The sequence below is a fragment of the Pseudophryne corroboree genome, chromosome 2, assembly GCF_028390025.1.
Source record: "Pseudophryne corroboree isolate aPseCor3 chromosome 2, aPseCor3.hap2, whole genome shotgun sequence".
In the NCBI taxonomy this organism is placed as follows: Eukaryota; Metazoa; Chordata; class Amphibia; order Anura; family Myobatrachidae; genus Pseudophryne; species Pseudophryne corroboree.
Window position 1 is genome coordinate 1,000,730,309 of NC_086445.1, and position 17,986 is coordinate 1,000,748,294.

The window sequence follows — 17,986 nt, forward strand, 5'->3', positions numbered from 1 at the left end:
ACTAATCAGCTATTACTAGCAGCAATAATTATTGCTCTACAAATGACTTTATAACATCTAAAGAGTCAAGAGACTAATTAACCAGCTGTGCTTGAAAAGCTTGCGTACTAATAATATCATTAAGGCTCAGAATTGAACTGTCTTTTGAAATGTAATGCTTTGCAGGAATGACTGGCACTTGCGATGAGATTTGTTATTAACAATTGTTTAATTTTTTAATTGTGGTATTAAAAGCACACACCTTTTTAATAAGCGCTGTTGTCTGTGTGTTTATAATATGGGCAGAAGCTAACCTGAGCATAGGGACACCCGCTGCTGTCCCATCATTTCCGTCCGGTGGCATATAATGACATTTCTCTAACGTCCTAGTGGATGCTGGGGACTCCGTAAGGACCATGGGGAATAGACGGGCTCCGCAGGAGACATGGGCACTTTAAGAAAGAATTTAGATTCTGGTGTGCTCTGGCTCCTCCCTATGTCCCTCCTCCAGACCTCAGTTTGAATCTGTGCCCAGACGAGCTGGGTGCTACTTAGTGAGCTCTCTTGAGCTTGCTATAAGTAAGTATTTTGTTAGGTTTTTTATTTTCAGGGAGCTCTGCTGGCAACAGACTCCCTGCATCGTGGGACTGAGGGGAGAGAAGCAGCCCTACTCTCTGAAGATAGGTCCTGCTTCTTAGGCTACTGGACACCATTAGCTCCAGAGGGATCGTACACAGGATCTCACCCTTTGTCGTCCGATCCCGGAGCCGCGCCACCGTCCCCCTCGCAGAGCCGGAAGACAGAAGCCGGGTGAAAGAAGCAAGAAGACTTCGAAATCGGCGGCAGAAGACTCCAGTCTTCACATGAGGTAGCGCACAGCACTGCAGCTGTGCGCCATTGCTCCCACACTACACCCACATACTCCGGTCACTGTAAGGGTGCAGGGCGCAGGGGGGGCGCCCTGGGCAGCAATTAGAGACCTCTTTGGCAAAAGTTTGCATAATATACAGTTGGGCACTGTATATATGTATGAGCCCCCGCCAAAATTGTAAATGAAAGCGGGACAGAAGCCCGCCGTCGATAGGGCGGGGCTTCTTCCTCAGCACTCACCAGCGCCATGTTTTTTCTCCACAGCACCGCTGAGAGGAAGATCCCCAGTCTCTCCCCTGCAGTAACACGGTAGAAGAGGGTAAAAAGAGAGGGGGGGGGGGGGCACATAATTAGGCGCAAAAATCAATGTAAACAGCAGCTACTGGGTTAACATTAAGTTACTGTGTTATTGCTGGGTTAATAGCGCTGGGGTGTGTGCTGGCATACTCTCTCTCTGTCTCTCCAAAGGGCCTTATGGGGGAATTGTCTTCAGATGAGCATTCCCTGAGTGTGTGGTGTGTCGGTACGTGTGTGTCGACATGTCTGAGGTAAAAGGCTCCCCTAAGGAGGAGATGGAGCAAATGTGTGTGTGAGAGGGTGTCTCCGTCGACAACGCCGACACCTGTTTGGATATGTGTAATTAAGTGCTAAGGTGAATTTATTGCACAAAGGATTAGAGAACAGACAGGAAATCTACCCATGTCTGTCCCTATGTCAAAAGACCTTCAGAGTCTCTCAATGCTCACTATCCAAAATAATAGACACTGATATTGACACGGAGTCTGACTCCAGTGTCGACTACGATAATGCAAAGTTACAGCCAAAATGGCAGAAAAGTATTCAATATATGATTATTGTAATAAAAGATGATTTGCATATCACTGATGACTCATCTGTCCCTGACACAAGGGAACACATGATTAAGGGGAAGAAAGCTGAGGTAAATTTCCCTCCTCTCATGATGAAAAAGAGCGGGAATCTCCAGACAAAAGACTGCAGTTTCCCACAAAGAATTCTCAGGCAGTATCCTTTCCCCACTAGGGTCAGGATATGATGGGAATGTTCCTCTAGGGTGTCACGTTTGCCCAAAAGGTAGCCCTGACGTAGCAGCTATTCTCAGGGATCCTGCAGATAGCGTGCACATTCTGGTACACTACTCAGACCGGCGATTGTGTCGGCATGGGTTTATAGCGCTGTAGCAGCGTGGTCAGGTACCTTATCAGCAGAGATTGAGACCCTAGTATGTATATATATATATATATATATATATATATATATATATATATTAAAGATGCTGTCTTAAGAGATTATATATATATATATATATAAAACATGCCCAAAGAGACATGAGTATACTGGGTCCTAGAGTCAAAGCTATGTCGATTTCTGCTTGACGTGTCCTGTAGAATATGCAATGGACAGATGATGCCGACTTAAGAGGCATATGGAAGGCTGAGGATTGTTTGGAGAAGGGTTCTCGGACCTGGTCTCCACAGCTATAGCAGGTAATTCTGATATTTTGCCTTATATTCCTGCACAGCCTAGGAAAGCACGACATTATCAAATGCAGCCTTTCGAACAAAGAAACAAGAAAGTCTGAGGTGCGTCCTTTCTTGCCAGAGGCGGGGGCAGAGGAAAGAAGCTGCACAACACAGCTAGTTCCCAGGAACAGAAGTCCTCCCTGGCCTCTACAAAATCCACCGCATGTCGCTGGGGCTCCGCAGGCGGAGCTAGGCCCGGTGGGGGCACGCCTTCGTAAGTTCAGCCACAAGTGGGTTCACTCCCTGTTAGATCCCTGGGCAATAGATATTGTGTCTCAGGGATACAAGCTGGACTTTGAGGAGATGCCCCCTCACCGACGGCCCTGACGGCTTCCCCCCACGAGAGGGAAACAGTGTTAACTGTAATTCACAAATTGTATCTTCAACAGGTGGTGGTCAAGGTTCCCCTCCTTCAACAAGGAGGGGGTTATTATTCGACCATGTTGTAGTCCCGAAACCAGACGGTTCGGTCAGACCCATATTGAATTTAAAATCCCTGAACATATACCTGAAAAGGTTCAAGTTCAAGATGGAATCGCTAAGAGCGGTCATTGCAAGCCTGAAAGGAGGAGATTTTATGGTGACTTTGGACATAAAGGATGCATACCTTCATGTCCCCATTTATCCACCTCATCAGGCGTACCTCAGAATTGCGGTACGGGATTGTCATTACCAATTTCAGACGTTGCCGTTTGGTCTCTCCACGGCCCCGAGAATATTCACCAAGGTAATGGCGGAAATGATGGTGCTCCTGCGGAAGCAAGGTGTCACTATTATCACGTACTTGGACGATCTCCTCATAAAAGCGAGATCAAGAGAGCAGTTGCTGAACAGCGTATCACTTTCTCTGGAAGTGTAACAGCAACACGGCTGGATTCTATATATTCCAAAGTCGCAGTTGGTTCCTACAGCTCATCTGCCTCTCCTAGGCATGATCCTAGACACAGACCAGAAAAGGGTTTATCTCCCGATAGAGAGAGCTCAGGAGCTCGTGACACTGGTCAGGAATCTATTAAAACCAAAACAGGTGTCAGTGCATCACTGCACTCGAGTCCTGGGAAGGATGGTGGCATCATACGAGGCCATTCCCTTCGGCAGGTTCCATGCGAGGACCTTCCAATGGGACTTACTGGACAAGTGGTCCGGATCACATCTTCAGATGCATCGGTTAATCACCCTATCCCCCAGGGCCAGGGTGTCTCTCCTGTGGTGGCTGCAGAGTGCTCACCTTCTCGAAGGTCGCAGATTCGGCATTCAGGACTGGGTCCTGGTGACCACGGATGTAAGCCTCCGAGGGTGGGGGGCAGTCTTACAGGAAAGAAATTTCCAAGGGCTGTGGTCAAGTCAGGAGACTTGCCTTCACATCAACATCCTGGAACTTAGGGCCATATACAACGCCCTACGTCAAGCGGAGTCCCTGCTTCGCGACCAACCGGTTCTGATTCAGTCAGACAATATCACCGCAGTGGCTCATGTAAACCGCCAAGGCGGCACAAGGAGCAGGGTGGCGATGGTAGAAGCCACCAGAATTCTTCGCTGGGCGGAGAATCACGTAAGCGCACTTTCAGCAGTGTTCATTCCGGGAGTGGACAACTGGGAAGCAGACTTCCTCAGCAGGCACGACCTCCACCCGGGAGAGTGGGGACTTCATCAAGAAGTCTTCATGCAGATTGCAAGTCGGTGGGAACTGCCACAGGTGGATATGATGGCATCCCGCCTCAACAAAAAGCTGCTGAGATATTGCGCCAGGTCAAGAGACCCTCAGGCGATAGCTGTGGACGCACTGGTGACACCGTGGGTGTTCCCGTCGGTCTATGTATTTCCTCCTCTTCCTCTCATACCCAAGGTGCTGAGAATCATAAGGAAAAGAGGAGTGAGAACAATACTCTTTGTTCCGGATTGGCCAAGAAGGACTTGGTATCCAGATCTGCAAGAAATGCTCACAGAGGACCCGTGGCCTCTGCCTCTAGGACAGGACTTGTGCAACAGGGGCCCTGTCTGTTCCAAGACTTACCGCGGCTGCGTTTGACGGCATGGCGGTTGAACGCCGGATCCTAGCAGAAAAAGGCATTCCGGATGAGGTCATTCCTACGCTGATAGAGGCTAGGAAGGATGTGACGGCTCAACATTATCACCGTATATGGCGAAAATATGTGGCTTGGTGTGAGGCCAGGAATGCCCCTACGGAGGAATTCCAGCTGGGCCTTTTCCTTCACTTCCTAGTCGGGAGTGACTTTGGGCCTTAAATTGGGTTCCATTAAGGTTCAGATTTCGGCCTTATCTATTTTCTTTCAAAAAGAACTGGCTTCTCTGCCTGAAGTTCAGACGTTTGTAAAGGGAGTGCTGCATATTCAGCCCCCTTTTGTGCCTCCAGTGGCACCTTGGGATCTTAACGTGGTGTTGAGTTTCCTGAAATCACACTGGTTTGAACCACTCAAAACGGTGGAAGTAAAATATCTCACGTGGAAGGTGGTCATGCTATTAGCCTTGGCTTCGGTTAGGCGTGTGTCAGAATTGGCGGCTTTGTCACATAAAAGCCCTTATCTCTTTTTCCATGCGGATAGAGCAGAATTGCGGACCCGCCCACAATTTCTGCCGAAAGTGGTTTCATCCTTTCATATAAACCAACCTATTGTGGTGCCTGTGGCTACTACTGACTTGGAGGATTCCGAGTCACTGGATGTAGTCGGGGCTTTGAAGGTTTATGTAGCCAGAACGGCTAAGGTCAGGAAAACAGAATCTTTGTTTATCCTGTATGCTTCCAACAAGCTTGGGGCGCCTGCTTCAAAGCAAACTATTGCTCGCTGGATCTGTAACACGATTCAACAGGCTCATTCTGCGGCTGGGTTGCCGCTGCCTAAATCAGTTAAGGCCCATTCCACAAGGAAGGTGGGCTCTTCTTGGGAGGCTGCCCGAGGGGTCTCGGCATTACAGCTTTGCTGAGCGGCTACTTGGTCAGGTTCAAACACCTTTTCAAAGTTCTACAAGTTTGATACCCTGGCTGAGGAGGACCTTGTGTTTGCTCATTCGGTGCTGCAGAGTCATCCGCACTCTCCCGCCCGTTTGGGAGCTTTGGTATAATCCCCATGGTCCTTACATCCCCAGCATCCACTAGGACGTTAGAGAAAATAAGATTTTACTTACCGGTAAATCTTTTTCTCGTAGTCCGTAGTGGATGCTGGGCGCCCGTCCCAAGTGCGGACTTCTTCTGCAATGCTTGTATATAGTTATTGCTTAAATAAGGGTTATGTTATAGTTGCATCAGAGTTTATCTGATGCTCTGTGATTGCTCATACTGTTAACTGGATAAAGTTATCACAAGTTATACGGTGTGATTGGTGTGGCTGGTATGAGTCTTACCCTGGATTCCAAAATCCTTTCCTTGTACTGTCAGCTCTTCCGGGCACAGTTTCTCTAACTGAGGTCTGGAGGAGGGGCATAGAGGGAGGAGCCAGAGCACACCAGTATCCAAATTCTTTCTTAAAGTGCCCATGTCTCCTGCGGAGCCCGTCTATTCCCCATGGTCCTTACGGAGTCCCCAGCATCCACTACGGACTACGAGAAATAGATTTACCGGTAAGTAAAATCTTATTTTCCATTGTCGCAAATCGGGTCATGTGGCAGAGTCTGAGTGCCCCTGTAGACGCGCAGGCTGAGCTGCTCTCCTGGATCGCAGAGGGCTCTCCAGTAGCAAGTATGATCGCAACTGATTATTTATGCACGCCCAGAGAATGCCGTCTGAACGTCCAGGACACGCCTGCGTTTGGCCGACCACTCCTCATTCCCTCCCCAAACGCTGTCTTCCTGTCACTCACTCTGCGACTAATTTCTCGTTGTGACCGTCATCGCAATTCACTCTCTGCACATGCGCACTGCGGCTCAGATGCATGCGCAGTAAGAAAACATTTACTGATTTGCGTACAATAGCAGCATTGCGACTGCACTGGAATCAGGCCCTATGTATGAACAGAGTAACAAGGCATTAGAAAGATTACACAGGGTCATTTCCCTCATTATTCAGTCACTCCTCCCGGTGGAATCTGCAGGGGGTTGTTAGTCACTGACTAGATCTGGTCACGGATAGCACCAGAAATGAGGACACATGATAGACATATAGAACAGCAAACATGGAGGACGCCATAAGAGAACATGTGATTCCAAACACGGATCATGTGACAGAACATAATGCACAAGGAGGGCTCTGAGCTCAGGCGAGTTATCCGCTTTACTTTTGATTCCATATAGTGAAGGACGGAGCATGGTCACTGCTGGGGTGTTACCTGGAAGCACCAGGAATGACGTAAGGAAACACTCACCCTGTAATGTATTTACCAAGGTAACTTAAGAGGACAACGTCGGTGGTGAGCAGACAGGACTCCGGTAAGGAGATGATCAACTCCCCTGGCTGGAAAGGGAAACAGAATGCGGGTGAGCTGACATAGCATGCACTGGGCCTCATGTACACGCTGCTTCGCCCCTTTCCACTCGGCTCTTTAACAGAGTGTCAGAATAGGAAGCAGGCCTCTATATTGCTTTATAGGGGTCATAGAACTTCAATGTATAAGCTTGAATGAGCCAACATCAGACTGGAGAAGTGAGCCCGGGGAGAAGTTGCCCATGGCAACCAATCAGTGCTGAGGTAACATTTATAAAATGCATTCTATAAAAATTATACGTAGCAACTGATTGGTTGCCATGGGCAACTTCTCCACTGGCTCACTTCACCACTCTTTTTACTGCTTCCTGAATAGACCCCTAAATAAGACAAATGCATGCTGTACTTATTACTTGCGTACGAGGTAAATCATCACGTATGTCTCACTAGTGTGGAGAAGACAAGGTGGCCAGCCATCATAGGCCAATATCACCAGTTGTATAGGTGCAAAACTACTTATCAAAATGTGATATAACTATATCAGGAAGGAATGAGTGGTCGGCAGATAATCGTGTCGGCAGTTGTCTGTGGTCACCTGCGAACAAGAGTCCACTGAGCATCTTGCAGATCATGTGGCTTGACCTGATGTTCACCTATCTAGAGTCTGACCCAACCTTTCCTGTGTGTGATCAGACTGCTCCTATATATGTGGCTAAGCGGTTGGGTATGTCGACAGATGACATGTCAACATTCACAATGTCAACACTAACATAACGTGGACATTGTAAATAATGACAGTAGTCTAAACTAACCCTAATTGTAGCCTAACCCAAAGCCTAATTGTGGCATAAAGCTAACTGCATGTGTCGACATTACATTGACATCCTAAATGTCAACATTCCAAATATGTCAACACTCTGGGGCATATTCAAATGCAAGTGAAAAAATGTTTTCCCACGGCGCAGGTTTTTGGATTTATTGAATAGGCTGCGAGAAATTCAGCCACAGTAATTTTGACAGGAATCAATGCGGCTTATTTCTTGCAGATAAAGAGCATGTTCAAAGTTAGTAAAAATCCCAATTTTAAAGTAAAAATATCAGGACTTGCTTCAGAACCCATTGGACACCCGCTCTAATTACTAATTAGGCAATTTGAATTTTTCAATTTGCTTAACTGGTCCAATAATTATACTGTATGTCCTCATTGGGGGTGAAAGAAAAATTGCCTCAAATTACCCCAAAATTAACATTTTCATTAGTTTAGGCACCCCAAATTTAATGACAGCATTTAAACAAAAAATTATTGTTTTTTTTTATCATTTAAAAAAAGTAAAATAAAAGCGACCTGACATTTCCCCCATTTTACCTTTATCATTTGTATTTAATGATAAAAAGTTTGCTTTATATTTTTTTTTTACATTTTAAATAAAATCCACAAATCAGCTATTTAAAAGATCAAAATATTTTTCTTAGGGACAGTCAAATATAAGGGTGTAGTACGGCTGACTGCCGGTCAGCTTACCGACGCCGGGATCCCGGCAGCATACCGACGCCGGGATCCCGGCGGGGAGGGGCGAGTGCAGCAAGCCCCTTGCGGGGCGTGTCGTGGACACCCAAGAGTGGAAATAGTCCCTGTTGGTCGGCATGCCGACCATCGGGACAGTGACCCGTCGGGCTGGTGGAGAAGGTCATGTGACTGTCGGACAGCTGACCGGCGGTCACATGAATACCACCCAAATATAATTACTGTTACCCAAACATTTTTTTTTTTTTTTTTTTAGGATACAAGCTGTTCTACAATTTTTTTTACATTTTCCGTGGGTTTTCGGTGAAACAAATTTAGCAACCAATTTATTTTTAATTTGAATAGTGTGGCAATTGGGAGCGCGCATAGGCACGGTAATAAGAAAATGGTTGTAATAACCGTGTTAATTGTTGCAGCAAAAGTGACACGGCCAATTGAATATGCCCCTCTGGTGTGAATATATTGTCTGGAATCCATATGCTGAAACGAGCTTAAAAGTGATGGAGAAGGAACAGAGATATTCATTTCTTTCTATGCAAAAATGGTAAACTACTATATGGATTTAGTAGTATAAATATGTCAGCTACTAACCTGCAGTAATTGTGTGGTCATCAGTCCCCTTCCTGTATCTAAAAAATAAACAAGATTCAATTTAGGGCTCCACAGCAAAGAGAGAGTAGGAACACCACCACAACTAAAACAGGAGTAATAAATCAAAAAGTAAAATACTCAACTTAAAGTCAGTTTTAAAGTATGAACCTGCATCTAGCAGGATCAGAAATGGCTGATTTCCTCCAACCCAGTAAATAAAAACCAACACTGCGCTGGTGTGTACCCCCTGGAAATAATTTCCTATTAAATATTTAAATAATCCTTCTGGAAAACAGATCCACACATATAGTAGCAGTGGTAAACGCAGGATTTAGTAAGGAGGGTTTCCACCGTGGTGTGAGTGTATGCAGGTATACAGAGTACATATATATATATATATATATATCTCTGTATATACATATACTGTGTGTGTCAGTGTGTGTATATATATATATATATATATATTTACTCTGTATATATACATATTGTGTGTGTGTGTGTGTGTGTGTGTGTGTGTGTGTGTGTGTGTGTGTGTGTGTGTACACACACACACCCGAATACATATATATACATATATACACTGCTCAAAAAAATAAAGGGAACACTAAAATAACACATCCTAGATCTAAATGAATGAAATATTCTTATTAAATACTTTGGTCTTTACATAGTTGAATGTGCTGACAACAAAATCGCACAAAAATTATCAATGAAAATCAAATTTATTAACCCATGGAGGTCTGGATTTGGAGTCACCCTCAAAATTAAAGTGGAAAAACACACTACAGGCTGATCCAACTTTGATGTAATGTCCTTAAAACAAGTCAAAATGAGGCTCAGTAGTGTGTGTGGCCTCCACGTGCCTGTATGACCTCCCTACAACCCACACAAGTGGCTCAGGTAGTGCAGCTCATCCAGGATGGCACATCAATGCGAGCTGTGGCAAGAAGGTTTGCTGTGTCTGTAAGCGTAGTGTCCAGAGCATGGAGGCGCTACCAGGAGACAGGCCAGTACATCAGGAGACGTGGAGGAGGCTGTAGGAGGGCAACAACCCAGCAGGAGGACCGCTACCTCTGCCTTTGTGCAAGGACAAACAGGAGGAGCACTGCCAGAGCCCTGCAAAATGACCTCTAGCAAGCCACAAATGTGCATGTGTCTACTCAAACGATCAGAAACAGACTCCATGAGGGTGGTATGAGGGCCCGACATCCACAGGTGGGGGTTGTGCTTACAGCCCAACACCGTGCAGGACGTTTGGCATTTGCCAGAGAACACCAAGATTGGCAAATTCGCCACTGGCGCCCTGTGCTCTTCACAGATGAAAGCAGGTTCTCACTGAGCACATGTGACAGACGTGACAGAGTCTGGAGACGCCAAGGAGAACGTTCTGCTGCCTGCAACATCCTCCAGCATGACCGGTTTGGCAGTGGGTCAGTAATGGTGTGGGGTGGCATTTCTTTGGGGGGCCGCACAGCCCTCCATGTGCTCGCCAGAGGTAGCCTGACTGCCATTAGGTACCGAGATGAGATCCTCAGACCCCTTGTGAGACCATATGCTGGTGCGGTTGGCCCTGGGTTCCTCCTAATGCAAGACAATGCTAGACCTCATGTGGCTGGAGTGTGTCAGCAGTTCCTGCAAGACGAAGGCATTGATGATATGGACTGGCCCGCCCGTTCCCCAGACCTGAATCCAATTGAGCACATCTGGGACATCATGTCTCGCTCCATCCACCAACGCTACGTTGCACCACAGACTGTCCAGGAGTTGGCGGATGCTTTAGTCCAGATCTGGGAGGAGATCCCTCAGGAGACCATCCGCCACCTCATCAGGAGCATGCCCAGGCATTGTAGGGAGGTCATACAGGCACGAGGAGGCCACAGACACTACTGAGCCTCATTTTGACTTGTTTTAAGGACATTACATCAAAGTTGGATCAGCCTGTAGTGTGTTTTTCCACTTTAATTTTGAGGGTGACTCCAAATCCAGACCTTCATGGGTTAATAAATTTGATTTCCATTGATAATTTTTGTGTGATTTTGTTGTCAGCACATTCAACTATGTAAAGAACAAAGTATTTAATTTGAATATTTCATTCATTCAGATCTAGGATGTGTTATTTTAGTGTTCCCTTTATTTTTTTGAGTAGTATATATATATATATATATATATATATATATATATATATATATATATATATGAGATATATATATATATATATATATATATATATATATGAGATATATATATATATATATATACATACACACACACATAGCACACGCATTCATACATACACAAACACACATACATACATACATACATAAACACACAAGCACAAACACACATTCAAATTTCATATACAGTATACATACTGTATGTGTTATACTTACATACAGTACCACCAGGGCATAGAAGGCGGGGGCAAACCAGTAGCACTGAGTGAGGACGGAGGGAGCTGCTGTGGCTGAGCATGCGCAGCCAGTAGCTCCCCCCAGACATTCTCTACTGCAGCAGGTCCGCGGTCGCGATCGCGGCTTTTACTGAGACGGAGACACTGCAGTCTCCGTCTCAAAAATAAAAAACTTGTCTCATCAGGGGGGGTTTCCAGGTATTCGGAAACCCCCCCTGTGTGCGCAAGTGAGTAGGGTGATGGTTTTATAAAAAATAATAATTTTGTAACATATAATAATGTGCAACAAAAATGTATATTAAAATAAGAAATATAATGACATAGATGGCCAGTAGTGTAAATAAGCATAATGTTGTGGTATGCAGGAACTTTAAGATGTTAGATTGCAGTGGAAACATACTGTCACAGTTCTCAGCGTGATTACAATAACATGCAATGACGAGAAACAGTTCTGCAGATAATTACAGTATCGAAGAAAACATAAGGAACTTGTATCTGTGTGCTACTCCTACCAAGATCATTTTCTTTTTGTCCTGTTACCCCTGCCAGGAAAAAGGGAGGGTCCATATTGTGGTTTAACTCAGTCCAATCCCCGAGGTATTGAGACTTTCCTTACCGCTCGTTCAACAGTGGATCCCCAGGTAGTCACAGACTAGCAGTCAGGTGAGGTAGAGCCTCTCCAGTCATACTCCAGAGATTTGGCTATAAAAAATTATATGAAAAATACAAAGAATATATTGTAAATATTTTCTGTGTATTATTCTAATAATTATTAGAATGAACACTCTGGAGTATGGGGGTAATTCAGATCTGATCGCAGCAGCAAATTTGTTAGCTAATGGGCAAAACCATGGGGGTCATTCCGAGTTGATAGCTAGCAGCTGTTGTTCGCTGCGTAGCGATCACTGGAAAAAGCAGCTAATCTGCGCATGCACCGCAATACGCACGCGTGCCGTACGGGTACGAAGTCCTTTGTAGTTTTGCACTGGTTCTAGCGACGATTCCAATCGCACAGCCGAACGCAAGGAGATTGACAGGAAGAGGGCGTTTATGGGTGTCAACTGACCGTTTTCTGGGAGTGTTTGGAAAAACGCAGGCGTGGCTGGGCATTTGTTGAGTGGGTATCTGACGTCATTACCGTGTCACAAGTCACAACAATCATCGCACAGGATAAGAAACTACAGGGCTGGTCTTGTTTTGCACAAAATGTGTTTGCAGGCGCACTGCTGCACCGGCGTTCGCACTCCTGCAAAGCGAAGATACACTCCCCCGTGGGCGAGGACTATGCGCTTACACAACTGCTGAAAACTGCTAGCGAGCGATCAACTCGGAATGACCCCCCCCATGTGCATTGCAGGTGGGGCAGATGTAACATCCGCAGAGAGAGTTAGATTTGGGTGGGTTATATTGTTTCTGGGCAGGGTAAATACTGGCTGCTTTATTTTTACACTGCAATTTAGATTTCAGTTTGAACACACCCCACCCACATCTAACTCTCTGCGCACACATATATATATCTGGATCTGGTTTTAATGGGTAAGGACAGTAAAATCGAGACAAAGAACTTCATCAAGCAAGTTGATACAAACAGCTACCTATGGAATCTATGGAGAATGATACTACACTAACAACCTCCCATAAAGATTTTATTTGCGATGTCATGTTTTTTATCCTTTAACACAATTATTTAAAATTTTTAGATGACTTTTATCTACAACGATGTGGGACCGCCATGGGAACAATTTTTGCACCAAGTTTCGCAAATCTTTTTATGGGCAGCTGGGAGAAGAATTTTATCTATGGCAACCATGATTTTAAGGAACACCTAATCTTTTACCGTCGCTACATAGATGACATTTTAATCATCTGGGATGGAACAGAAGAAAGATTTTATGAATTCCTTGAATATCTGAGCAACAATGATATGAATCTCGTTTTTACATCTAAAATCAACCAAGAGTCTATTGAATTTCTGGATCTGGTTTTAATGGGTAAGGACAGTAAAATCGAGACAAAGAACTTCATCAAGCAAGTTGATACAAACAGCTACCTGCATTACAGAAGTAATCATCTAAAGAAATGGAAAAATAACATCCCCTTCTCCCAATTTAACAGGATAAAGAGAAACTGCAGCAATCAGGAAGAATGTGAAGCCCAAATCAAGAAGTACAAACACAGATTTAAGGATAAAGACTACCCATCCAATATCTTGGAAGAAGCAGCTACCAAAGCAAAAGCACTAGAAAGATCTACACTGCTAGAGTATAAGACCAAAGAAACCAAAAAGGACTCTATCTCTTTCATCACCACATATAACCGTCATGAAAAAACCATTAGAGACTCACTCAAGAACCATTGGGGAATCCTACTAATGGATCCAGTACTTAAAGAGATTCTGCCTCCTCGCCCCGAGATCATCTTCAGAAAATCAAAAAATCTTAAAGATACACTAGCCCCCAGTATGTTACGTAAGGACTCCAAAGAAGATCTACGAATGCCAAAATGCACTGGATCCTTCAAGTGCGGCCGATGTAACATCTGCAGGTATTTACACCCAGTAAGGAAGACATTCACGGACACGGAAAAAAGGGAAGTTCACAAAATCAAAGACTTCATTAACTGTAACACCCAATCGGTGATTTACTTATTAGAATGCGGATGCGGAAAGCAGTATGTGGGAAAAACAAAGAGACCCCTCAAAATAAGAATCCAAGAACACGTCCGCAATATAAAGAACAAAATAGAAACTCATGCGGTATCCAGACATTTCAACAAAGCACATGACTCCAACCCAGAAGCATTGACTTTTAAAGCAATCGAACTTGTGAAACTGGGAGAGAGAGGTGGCGACCTGGCCAACAGACTTTCACGCAGAGAAATGTACTGGATATTCCAACTGCAGACACTTCACCCAAAGGGATTCAACGATTACTATGAAATTGCTCCGTTCCTGTAAACTCGTTCCTGGCATCAGGATCACACGGTCGGATCCTCAATCAACCGCATTATCCTACCCCGAGCACTGGCTTACAACCCCCCCCCCCCCACCCCCCCACCCACCCCAACACCTCCCCCCCCACACACACACCCACTACCCCCCCCCCCCCCACTATTATCTCTCCCATATCACTGTTTATTTTAAATTACTATTAGCCTTAGGTCGGTCACACTTTGAACTAATATTGACACATGTATGGTAAGTGATTTTTACAGTCAAACCACACTGGACATGCCCAATCTCGCCCGATCTTGGAAGCGAAGCAGTGTCGGGCCTGATCAGTACCAGAACAGGGAGACCACCTGGGAAGATCAGGTACTGTAACTAAACTAGTTCTCAAAAAAGCCTACATGAGCATGTCAGTATTAAATTAATAAATCCCATTATGCACTTTATTGCACTTTAATTAGTGTATCCATACATGCACCTTATCACACATATATGCACTTTAATATTCCAGTATGCACTTTAATATACTAATATGCACCTTAAAAACGCACTTATTCAGCATAAAATATGTACGTATAAATTTTGCACTGAGCAATTACATTCTCTAAAAACAAATATCCTAAGTATTTTGCAAAATGTATTTCCCTATGTTGTTAATAACCTAATCATTTCTATATACATCACTGCACTACTAATAACTGCTATTAGATCGTTTTATCATGTATTGATCCTTTTTTCTTTATTTATTTTTTATGCTGAGCATCATGGAGGACGGATTTAAATGTCCACAATATTGATCTCCAACAATATGGCCACCACATAAAGAAACTAAAGGAAAAACCCTACAAAGATGGCCGCCGCTAGAGCAAACTGAAACCAACTACCAAGTCCTCTAGGAACACTTGAACCAGTGGAAACCGCGGGCGCATGCGCGGTCCCGTTTCCGGAAATGGGGCGGAAGTGACGCGACGCCGTTAAACCGGAAGTGGGGCGGAAGTCGCATCGGCGCATCTTTCTAAGATAGTTTTACAGCTTTTCATGCTCCAAACCCGTTTTTTATACTTACAGTGAACTTAATACAGTTTTATACTACCCAATCATGTTACTCATTTATATAAACAAATAGGTTTTAGCTTATCATACAACACCATGTGGTAACAACAGGAAGTGATGTCATAATTAGTATTAGATGAATACTGGTATAAATAGAAGTCTGGTCCCACTCTGCTAACACCCCTTGATGAAGTCTGATTGACGAAACGCGTTGGACTATCTGGCAGTGACTGCATACCAAGTTAAGGAATCTTTTATTATTTATTCATTTTAACTGGTATTATATTGTATGTGTGTATCCTTTTTATCCCATTTTTTAGAAAAAGATTTGTTGTTTTAAATTTATACGTGAATAAATTGTATTTTATATTTTTAATTATTCACCTAAAGTGTGAGTTCTTTTAGACACCATTGGTCGCTAAACCCCCTCCCCCCAATTGTGTACCAAATTTACGATACAGGGAACCGCCATCCCTGTTTGGGGGTAAGCAGACGCCCTTTTAAATTCTTAGGGAGTGTCAGATCTATTTGTTTGTTATAAATCACATTCAGGATAAGTAAACGTTGGTGAACACACGTGGCGCAATAATTTCTTTCTATTTCTCTCTCTCTCTATATATATATATATATACATACATACATACTGCAGTGCACATGGTTTTGCCCATTAGCTAACAAATTTGCTGCTGCGATCAGATCTGAATTAGGCCCTAAGATAAGTGAGCCAGTGCCTCCCCTGTCTGCATGTCTGATCAAAACTCCCCAAATTTCCAGAAGTATATACTGCTGCACCTGTGTATAATGCCCACAGGTATATACTGCTGCACCTGTGTATAATGCTCACATGTATATATTGCTGCACCTGTGTATAATGCCCACATGTATATACTGCTGCACTTGTGTACAATGCCCACATGTATATATACTACTGCACCTGTGTATAATTCCCACATTTATAAACTGTTGCACCTGTGTATAATGCCCACATTTATAAACTGCTGCACCTGTGTATAATGCCCACATGTATATACTGCTGCAACTGTGTATAAAGCCCACATGTAACGTATATATAGCGCTGCACCTGTGTATAATGCTCACATTTATAAACTGCTGCACCTGTGTATAATGCCCACATGTATATACTGCTGCAGCCGTGTATAATGCCCTCATGTATATACTGCTGCACTTGTGTATAATGCCCACATGTGTATATACTACTGCACCTGTGTATAATGCCCACATTTATAAACTGCTGCACCTGTGTATAATGCCCACATGTATATACTGCTGCACCTGTGTATAATGCCCACATGTACCGTATATATAGCGCTGCACCTGTGTATAATGCCCACATTTATAAACTGCTGCACCTGTGCATAATGCCCACATGTATATACTGCTGCCCCTGTGTATAATGCCCACATGTATATACTGCTGCACCTGTGTATAATACTCACATGTATATACTGCTGCGCCTGTGTACAATGCCCACATGTACTGTATATACTGCTGCACTTGTGTATAATGCCCACATGTACCGTATATATATAGCGCTGCACCTGTGTATAATGCTCACATTTATAAACTGCTGCACCTGTGTATAATGCCCACATGTATATACTGCTGCAGCCGTGTATAATGCCCTCATGTATATACTGCTGCACCTGCGTTTAATGCCCACATGTATATACTGCTGCACCTGTGTATAATACCCACATGTACCGTATATAGAGCGCTGCACCTGTGTATAATGCTCACATTTATAAACTGCTGCACCTGTGTATAATGCCCACATGTATATACTGCCCTCATGTATATACTGCTGCACTTGTGTATAATGCCCACATGTATATATACTACTGCACCTGTGTATAATGCCCACATTTATAAACTGCTGCACCTGTGTATAATGCCCACATGTATATACTGCCGCACCTGTGTATAATGCTCACATGTATATACTGCTGCACCTGTGTATAATGCCCACATGTATATACTGCTGCTCCTGTGTATAATACCCACATGTATATACTGCTGCACCCGTGTATAATGCCCAGATGTATATACTGCTGAACCCGTGTATAATGCCCACATGTATATACTGCTGAACCTGTGTATAATGCCCACATGTATATACTGCTGCACCCGTGTATAATGCCCACATGTGTATACTGCTGCACCTTTGTATAATGCCCAGATGTATATACTGCTGCACCCGTGTATAATGCCCACATGTATATACTGCTGCACCCGTGTAAATAAATAACTGACTCTAAAACAGACAGTCAACACCACGTCCCATATCTTAAGGACAGTGTTCTGCTGGGATCTCCTGGTCAAAAGTTGAGACTGCAGTCATTGGTGATACTGAGACTTCACAGGTCCCGTCCTCGTGTATAAACCTACCAATCCACATGGAGCAAGACTGCAAGCCTGTCATTCACCCTTTGCCTGCTCAGTTAGAGAAGTACAGTACCTCCATCCTTACATGGCACCCTACTGCAGAGACAAGCAAGAAAGATGGCCGATATGTTTAGGTAATTTTAAATATTTTGCTATTACAGAATACTAAAACTTTGGCATGGCATGCTGGGATGTGTAGTTCCACAACAGCTGGAGGGCTGCATGTTGAGCACCCCTGATGTGATGTGTTGTAGGTATATTAGTTAGCTCCGCAAAAGAGAGCATTTGCTAT

The 17,986-nt window shown here is 44.1% G+C and overlaps 1 protein-coding gene and 1 pseudogene across 3 annotated transcripts in view; one reads left to right on the plus strand and one right to left on the minus strand.

Moving 5' to 3' along the window:
- The window catches only part of SETD4 (SET domain containing 4), a 51,838-nt gene that overhangs the window by 13,368 nt on the left and 20,484 nt on the right, over positions 1–17,986 (minus strand). For 2 of the 3 annotated variants that reach the window (XM_063956529.1, XM_063956530.1), the window contains 2 exons: positions 8,882–8,919; positions 6,707–6,795 (listed from right to left, as the gene is read on the minus strand). In XM_063956529.1, the coding sequence (XP_063812599.1) occupies positions 6,707–6,795; positions 8,882–8,919 (127 nt within the window). Of the gene's footprint in view, positions 1–6,706; positions 6,796–8,881; positions 8,920–11,907; positions 11,994–17,986 lie in introns of all 3 variants that reach the window. The other variant, XM_063956531.1, reaches the window with a different exon arrangement.
- LOC135051572 (5S ribosomal RNA) lies at positions 14,497–14,616 on the plus strand (annotated as a pseudogene).